At 35.0% G+C, this 9584-nt stretch overlaps 1 protein-coding gene across 1 annotated transcript; it reads left to right on the top strand.

The window, feature by feature from the left end:
• The first annotated feature begins 3571 nt into the window (after window positions 1–3571).
• Window positions 3572–4453, top strand: LOC116142258 (probable mannitol dehydrogenase). The gene is made up of 2 exons (XM_031427700.1): window positions 3572–3824; window positions 4311–4453. The coding sequence occupies exons 1-2, from the start codon at window positions 3572–3574 to the stop codon at window positions 4451–4453; spliced, it is 396 nt and encodes a 131-aa protein (XP_031283560.1).
• Window positions 4454–9584: the final 5131 nt, after the last annotated feature.

The following is a 9584-nucleotide window of genomic DNA, read 5'->3' as shown; positions in this document are numbered from 1 at the left end:
GATAACCATACTCGACCCACAATCTATCCTCAGGGTCTCATGATATGGTATCCCATAACATTCCGCCTGGAGCTCCTTAGGCATCCATACTGTCCCAATAGGAAGCTACCACCATGCTGTAGTAAGAACCATCTCAACACTCGCAAGAGGCTAAGAAACAAAATATAGGCTAGCTAATGTCTAAAGAGGGATGGGCACTATGGAAGGGTGATCTTAGATCCCAACACAACATACCCTTTCACTCCGAGCCAAACACATCCTTACACACTCACCAGCATATTCAACACATCATACTCTTGGATTTCCCAACTATTTCAATTAACCAACACCATTAAGCCCATTTACTTAAACCCAAACACCATTAGGCCTAATTATTTCAACTAAAATCCAAACACCATAGGGCCCAATTACTTCAATTAAATCTAAACACCATAGGGCCCAATTACTTCAATTAAATCTAAACGCCATAGGGCCCAATTACTTCCATTAAGCCCCATATAACCCAAAATAATTAGACCTACAAATTCTAAATTAATATCCAAATTCCAGCAAAAGGAAAGGGTCATAGACAATTAAACATTCAAAGTCTACCCATGCAAACCTCTCATAGTTCATCACTTTGCCGAAGTTCATACTCCACAAGTATACAAAATGCTTGCTAACAATTTATTCCAAACTAGACATAATATTTCCCTTACTCAAATATATTATAAAACCAACATAAACATCCCAATTAAATATAAATTGATGATGATGCATAGATTTGTTAATGCAATTACTAATCCACTCACCTTTCTAGAGCTAAAGCCTCAACTCGAAGAAGGGCCAGAATCCTCCAACAGTGCCTCACTTGTCTTCCTTTATCTGCAGTCCAATGAACTCTCCATGTAAAGGTTTCACTATAGTAACACATCAATATTAAACCTATTGGACAACGCACACACCAAAAGATTAATTTAACTTCTTCTTTAACAAAATCGCCTCATAACCGAACACTGATCGCTCTTTGATTTTTCATAAAAAAACCCCACTCAAGTAAAATATCGCGTTACTTCCCATTTTTTCCTACTCCAACTTAAGTCCCTTAACTTTTAAAATATTACACTTAATTTGTGATAGGTTTCAAAACTAACACATAACCCCCCCTGAAATCTTCGCCTCGGCGAGGAAATTTCTTTGCCGCGATGAAGACTAGATTTTAACCAAAATTTGGGTTTCTTTTAACCCAACCGCGTTTTCTCTCAATTTCCTCACTTCCCAATCCATCTCCTCACACTAAATTCAATCCATTAACATTCATATGCATACAATGACCCATCCTAAACATACAATAAACACAAATTCTCCAAGTTGAGATCTTCATGATCCACAATTCAACCCAAAACCCATCTCTCTCTCAACAACTCTCAACTCTTCCACAACCCACACATCAAACCAATCCTTCCAAGAATCGTTGGATTTTCACTCAACCGCATCCGTTCAACACCAAGTCAACATCCACACACACATAACATACAATTATACACTTAAACTAAAACAAATACATTAACACCATGAAATCTCTTAACACAAAAATATTCCATTCACCTATTTGTCTAAAACCTTTTTCTTTTTCTTCTTCCATCCTCTTCTCTCTTTCTCTCCTTTTTTTTCTCTTTTTCTTTTTCTTTTCTTCCTCTTCTTTCTCTCTTTTCCGCCACTCATTTTGGGCGAACACTGTTCACCCAAAATATCTTAGCAAAGTTTCATTTTGGTCCTCTCTTGTTTCAGCTATTACAATTTACTCCCTTAAGGCTTTCAAATTCTTGCACTAAAATCTTAAAATAAAATTAAATAAAATTCTGGAAAAATATGGGGTATTACATGCTTCATGTTCATTTTTCGTGTCTCTCTACAAGAATCCGAGATTGTTAGTGGCTCAGTGTCCCAGCGATAATTCTGGGTAGATTTTATTGTTTGCAGCCGTTATACTAATTCAATGTAAAGAATGTGTTTTTGCATGAAGATCTCCAAGAATAAGTATATATGGAATTGCCTCGTGGATGTAACATGCATATTGAAGGAAGCAATTATGTTTTCAAATTGAGGAAGTCCTTGTATGGTTTGAAGCAATCTCCTAGAGCTTGGTTTGGAAGATTCACAAGTTCTATGAAAGCTTTTTGGTACAGACAAAGTAACTCGGATCATACTTTCTTCTTGAATAATAATAATAAAAAAAAGATCACTGCTCTTATTGTGTATGTTGATGATATGATGGTGACTGGAAATGATCAAGAAGAAAAAAAAAGGCATTGTAGAACCATCTTGCCCATGAGTTTGAAATGAAAGATCTTGGTTCGTTGAAGTATTTCCTAGGAATTGAAGTGCTAAGATCCAAGAAAGGTATTTTCTTGTCTCAATAGAAATATACCTTAGATTTGTTGAATGAAACTGGTATGTCAACTTGCAGACCAGTTAACACTCTTATGGAAGAAAATCTAAAATTGGGCGTATATCCAAACCAAGTTCCTTTTAACAAAGACTGCTATCAGAGACTAATGGAGAGACTAATGTATCTTGCACATACTAGACCTAATTTGGCTTATGCGCTAAGTGTTGTAAGTCAATTCATGCACTCCCCTAGTGAAGAACATATGAATATTGTCACTCATATTCTGCGCTAGCTACTTGAAGTCTCTTACAAGAAAAGGAAACATGTTTACAAAAGGAGATAACATAAAGATTGAAGGTTATAAAAATGATGATTGGGATGGGTCGATTGATGATAGACATTCTATATCTAGATATTTCACATTTGTAGGAGGGAATCTAGTTACTTGGTGAAGTAAGAAACAAGAAGTAGTAGCTAGATCCAATGCCGAAGCCAAATATAGAGGAATGGCTAAGGTAATATACAAATTACTATGGTTTAGAAATCTAATGCAGGAATTACATACTAAGCAGGCTAGTCATATGAGATTATACTGTGAAAATAAGTCAATATGCGATATTGCTTATAACCCAGTTCAACATGATCGAACTAAGCATGTTGAGGTCGATAGACACCTTACTAAGGAGAAATTGGAAGCAAAGCTTATTGAAGTGCCTTTTGTTTGATCTCAAGACCAACTTACTAATATACTCACCAAGGTTGTGTCAACTCAAATGTTTAATAGTTGTCTTGACAAGTTGGGCATGAGTGATATCTACGTACAAAATTGAGGGAAAGTGTTAACAAAACAAGACTCCTAGTTTATCTCATATTGTATACCTAGTAGCTGGATTTTTGTAATTATTTGTTTTCTATTTTGTATCTAGATAATATTGTTCTAGATCCTAAACTTAAAGACCTAAGGCTTGTATATTGGCTATTTAAGCCTACCAATTGTGAAAAATATTGAAGCTTTCTCCTTAACATTTCTTGTTCCTACTATTTCTTTGTTTTTTTACTATACATGAATGAGATTATTGGGTATAGTGATAGACATTGTAAGCAAGGTATAAAAGTTCAAAATTGGAGACAAACACTACAAGAATATTGTTAAAGTTGGCGATGAGTGCTTAGTCTGATGTTGCCACTATTGTGACAACTATGTCTAACAATCTTGAGAATTACTGCCCAAAAATGATACCAACCCAAAGTGCTAAATACTATGATGGAACCACTACACAAGCAGGCTTTTTTGACATTATGGTTGCCAATGAAGAGTTCATTGACCATATTCCTGACAACCTCCCTCGTGATGTCAATGCTTCTCTCCTTTGTGCCAGTATCAATGTTCACAATCCTTTGAGATTCTATGAACTTGACAAACCTGATATGCATTTGGGTGTGATTGGTCTGGGTAGGCTAGGCCATGTCATGTGGTTATCAAATTTGTATAGGCTATAAGAATTAAAAAAAAAAACACTATGGTCTGCTACCAAGAAAAAAGTAGCTATTGAACATCTTGGTGCTAATTCTTTTTCGGTTAGCAGTGACCAAGATGAAATAAAGGTATATATTCAATTTCCTTTGTAATATATATATGTGTGTGTGTGTGTGTGTGTGTTTGTTTAATTTTCCTCAATAACTTGATGTATTTAATTGGTGAGATTATCTTGTCTCTTTATATAGGCTGCTACGCCTCATGCTTTATAGGGCACTGATTAGATTATTGAAAACTAATGAAAGCTTGTTCCAATTGTTTGTCTAGAGAAGCCACTAGAGCTACCAATTTTTCCTTTTATTATGGGTGAGAATTAATGCATTGCATATGAATACGATACTCCTTTTCTCTGTTTATTTTGGAATTGTGACTAATTAATTATCAATTGTTTCAAAATTATAGGGAGGAAGATCGTGGGTGGATCTATATGTGGGGGAATAAAGGAGACTCAAGAAATGTTATATTTTTCAGCCGAGCAAAGTATAACGACAGATATTGAGGTTACAGCGATGGATCATGGACTGTCTTACCAAAGGCAGTGTTAGATACCGATATGTGATTGACATTGACAACAAATTGAAGTCGGCACTCGAGTTGTTATCAGTATTACAAATATTTAATTAATTAATGATTATTAAGTTAAATGATTATCCAAGTTTTTGTATTGTATCTTATTTTTGGATTTTAATGAAATAAAAAAAAAAATATTGAAGGATTTTAACGGTTTATGTAACAAATAGAGAAGGAAGTAATAAACAGGAAAGAAGAAACTTATTGGAAAACAAATTTCTTCGTTAACTCATCATTCAAGTCTCTTGTCCACTTTACAACATTGACTCTTTTATATCTAAACTAATCTTCAACTAGAGTCTTCTAAAAGAAGACTTAACTATGGTATTATATTTAACTAGAGTTAGTACAATTGTATCCCTACTACTTAACAACAACCTAAGCTGTACAAATACAATTGCTTAAACTATTTAAACTAACTTAATAAAACTAAAGTAAAACAATCTGGACAATAAGACCTGATTACCAATAAACCCCCACAACAACACACCCCCCCCCCCCCCCCCCCCCCCCTAAAAGTTGATGAGTGATAGATGTCTAACACTCCCAACTTGTGCAGAAGATATGATGAACTTTGCTACCCAAAGGGTTAGTAAAGAGATCAGTCGGTTGCTCATTAGTAGAAATATGAACAGTTTTAATCAAACCATCCTTGAGCTTGGTCTTGACTATGTGACAATCAATATCAATGTGTTCAGTTCTTGAAACATAGGATTAGAAGCAATATGAAGAGTAGACTAATTATCACAATATAAGGAAACATGTGCTAAATCCTTGAAGCCAAGATCAGATAAAAGCTGAGTAATCCAAACAACTTCACAAACAGAGGAAGCCATGGCCCTATATTCAGCTTCTGAAGAAGATCTGGAAATTGTGGCTTGTCTTTTAGATTTCCAGGAGATAAGAGATTGACCAAGAAAGACACAATATCCTATGATAGACCTTCTAGTCATAAGACATGATGCCCAATCTGAGCCATTGAAAGCCAATAATTACATGGAATTGGTATAAGGAAAGAGCAAACCTGGACTAGGTGCAACCTTCACATATTGGATAATTTTTAAAGCAGCATTCATGTGAGATTGGTTGGGAAGCTGCATAAATTGACTCAATAGGTACACTAAATAACAAATATCGGGCCTGGTCATAAAGATACAACAATTTACCTATAAGTTTTTGATAAATTGTTGGATCAGAAAGAACTAGATCATTAGCAATATTAAAAAGCTTGTCATAAGCCTAAGATGTAAACTTCACATTCTGGTTAAGAGGAATCAAAGTAGGTTTAGTGGTAGACAAACCAGAATCAGCTATTAAATCTAGTGCATATTTCCTCTAACAAATGTTGATACATTTAGTAGATCTAGCAACTTCCAATCCCAAAAAATATCTCAAAGATCTTAAGTCTTTAAGCTTGAAGTGAGAATGAAGTAAAGTCTTCATCTTGTTGATTAAGGACTCATAATTCCCTGTGATGACTATGTCATCCACATAAACCAGTAAGATAACAACTTTTGAATTGACCCTTTTTATGAAAAGAGAGTAATCAAATGTAGATTCCTTAAAACCACTAGAGATAAGGGTTGTAGTTAGCTTGTGATTCCAAGCTCCAGAAACTTGTTTCAACCCATAAAGAGATTTATGTAACTTGCACACTAAATTTTGATCTCCTTGCTTATGAAAAACTTGTGGGACATTCATATAGATATCTTCATGTAGATCACCTTGCAGAAAGCAGTATCCACATCCATATGATATAAAGGCCAATTATACATGGAAGCTAAGGTTAAAATTATCCGAACAGTCACCATTTTCACAACAAGGGAAAAAGTCTCGTCATAATCTATCCCTGCTTGCTGGGTATATCCTTTTGCAACTAATCTAGCCTTATATCTCTCTAAGGAACCATCAGCTCTATATTTGAGTTTATCAACCCATTTGCAACCAATAGGAATCTTACAAGATGGTAAAGGGACCAAGGACCATGTGGCATTAGGCTCTAAAGCCTGAATCTCATTTTCCATAGCATCAACCCAATTAGGATCTTTAGAAGCTTGATTAAAAGTTTTTGGTTTAGTTAACGGTGAAAACTTGGATAAAGAGGTTTGGTATGATAAAGATAGATGAGCATAAGACAATGAATCTTTAATAGGGTATCTGACAAGATTGGTTAGATTAGGTTGTGAAGGTGTAGGACAAATGAAATCGGATGTCCAAATAGGAGGTTTTGATGGTCTTGTAGATTTTCTGAGTTGTGAAGTATTAACATGAGTAGAATGTTGACTACTGTTAGGAAACGATCAAGTCATGGCAGCGGAAAGCAAAAATTATATATAACACAAATCGTTCCTTGGAACCAAGATCAGGGCACTAATTTTCAATTTATACATTAAATCAGAATCTATAGAAAAATCAGTTTAGAGTCAAGAAATCACACGCACGTTTGGAGGCCCCTCCAACTTGTCTCTGAATGGGTTTCGCTATTGATCCAAGAATAGGATCTAACCAGCGGCAGTCCATAGAAAAATAATCCAAAGAGCTAAAGAGGGATTTGCTAGATCCTCTTTAGCCTTAAGAATCAAGAACAAGAATTAAATGTAATATTTGATTCCACCAAATGTGAAGTGGTGTGGGAAAAGAGAAAAAGGGGGCTGGAATTTTTAATCAAAAGTGATTGAATGAATTGTTATTTTATTCCACAAAAGCTTGCTCTTATATAGTGCACACAATGTCGTATTCCATCGTGGAATAGGCTTGGGCACCAACCCAAACAGCCCCTATGTCCAAACAACCCCATTTAGATATTTTTATTTTTATTATCATTATTTCAATTAAATTCAATTAATATATGTAAAATATATTAAAATTTTACAATAACAATAATTCATTTAAATATATGTGTACACATATTTAAATATAATCTCACTTATTTAATTTTAATATCAAATTAAATAAAGGCTACAATCTCAGCAAATTTAATTGCACTATGAGATTACCAAAATACACTTTTGCCTAAAAAGACGAAAACGCCCTTCTTTCTTCTTGCATCTTAAATTATCTTTTATGTGTGTGACCCTTAGGCTCCTTATCATACCGGTAGTGTGTAGTATCATGATTAACATCAATTAATCGTCTCACTACACACAGACCAAAATTGACCCCTAACAAGACATCATGGCCACTCGATAGATTCAGATTCATCGAAGCAGCTACCTGTCAACGATATGGTTATCGTACAATCCAATCATTTCATCATCTGTTATCTCATCGAGACCGAGGCATAGAAATAGTGTCAACCTAAGCTACTCTCGATATGTATGTATTCAGTTACTAGACCAATGACTGGAATAATAAATTGGATAGAGCAACAACTCAATCTCACGGTGGCCATGGTTTTAGTGTCATTGCCATTTACTGAATTGCGCCGTGAGATAACTTCCCCCGTACCCAGAAGTGATGAATCCTCTATCGATCCACCATAGTCTTGATACACTCGTTAATGCAGCCAATCACTATCGTATTGACAGCTCTGAATAGAATTGTGTTGGGCTAGTGTCAAACTACACCAATATGTGCACAAGGCGCTCTGGTGATCTCAAGTCTAAGGATCACATGCACCACCATTCGTTAGAGGATTTATTCTATAGAAACTAGGGTCACTATCCATATGGAATCCTTTGGTGGGACAGTCTAGTGCTTGCTGTGTGTTGCACCAGGTTGTCACCAAACAAACTTGACAAGTGAGATCAGTCACCGCCTTTCGATAAAGTCGTTCAACACTATGATAGCCTTACCGTATTATCTATACTCTTACTTCAGAATACTACTAGGGCTACGGACGTTTCTAGAATGGCCACCATATGTGCTCAAAGGGTTCTCACTATCAAGATTTGAAACACTTGATACCCTCGTCGTGGTTCTATCATTCTAAGGACATATATCAATACATACGATAATGATTTACGCGATATAGAATAAAACACATTTTTATTGATCAATGAACATTATTATAAAGAGTCAATTCTACAATAATTGATTGGCTCTAATGCACCCACTCTAACTACTAGATGGTGAACTAAGTGAAGGAGAACTAGGTACTGGTTCTGTATTATGAATAGATGACATTTCTCTATTGATGCGATAGGATCAAGAAATAAGGATGAAGATACAGATTCAAGTTCCATGAAAGGTTCAAACAAGAAAAGTGGTTTAGATGATTGAGACCAAGTAAAACGAAAAATATTTTCATGAAAAACTACATCCTTAGTAACATACACAAAATGAGATGTAAATCATACAAAGAATATCGTTTTTGTGAGGGAGAATATCCTATAAATACACATGGATTAGATCTTGGAGAGAGCTTGTCTTTAGGAGATATGACAATAGCATAAGCAAGAACCAAATACTTTCAAATGATCAAGTTTACGTTTCTTGCCAAAAAACTTTCATATGGTGACAGTCATTTAAGAACTTTTGTTGGCAATCTGTTAATGATGTAAACAGCAATGTTGGCACAATATCCCCAAAAACTATTTGGTATGCTAGACTAAAATTTCAATGCTCTAGCTATCTCTAGGATATGCCTATGTTTTCTCTCAACTATGCCATTCTGTTGAGGTGAATCGGTACATGTACTTTGATGAATGATGCCCTTATCTTGTAACAAATAATGACAATGTTTATTGAAAAACTCTAAACCATTGTATGTTCTTATGCACTTAGGAGTTTGTTTAAATTGATTCTGAACCATGACCAAGAATTCTCTAAGTGTTTGAAAAACATGTGATTTGAATTAAATGAGAAACAGCCAGGTAATCCTAGAATAATCATCTACAATGGTGAGAAAGTATCTAGCATTTCCATGAGTTGGTACTTTATATAGACCCTAAACATCCATATGTAAGAGAAAAAATGTTACAAGTATTTGAAGTGCTCAAAGGAAATGATATTCTGGTTTGTTAGCTAAAGGGCAAACTGAACAACGAGGTGGATTTGATGTGGACAAATCATTATTTAACATTTTTAAAACATGATAAAGGGCATGACCTAGCCTTTTATGCCAAATTTCTGAAGTAACATTCAAACATGATGTTGAAGAAGACA

This window comes from Pistacia vera, unplaced genomic scaffold, assembly GCF_008641045.1.
Source record: "Pistacia vera cultivar Batoury unplaced genomic scaffold, PisVer_v2 Contig406, whole genome shotgun sequence".
Classification (NCBI taxonomy): Eukaryota; Viridiplantae; Streptophyta; class Magnoliopsida; order Sapindales; family Anacardiaceae; genus Pistacia; species Pistacia vera.
This window is presented reverse-complemented; position numbering and strand designations above follow the sequence as displayed.

Coding starts and splice junctions, on each gene's coding strand:
- LOC116142258 (XM_031427700.1), top strand. CDS start 3,572: ATGTCTAACAATCTTGAGAATTACTGCCCAAAAATGATACCAACCCAA. Junction 3,825..4,310: donor TTTGGGTGTGATTGGTCTGG/GTAGGCTAGGCC, acceptor TCAAAATTATAG/GGAGGAAGATCGTGGGTGGA.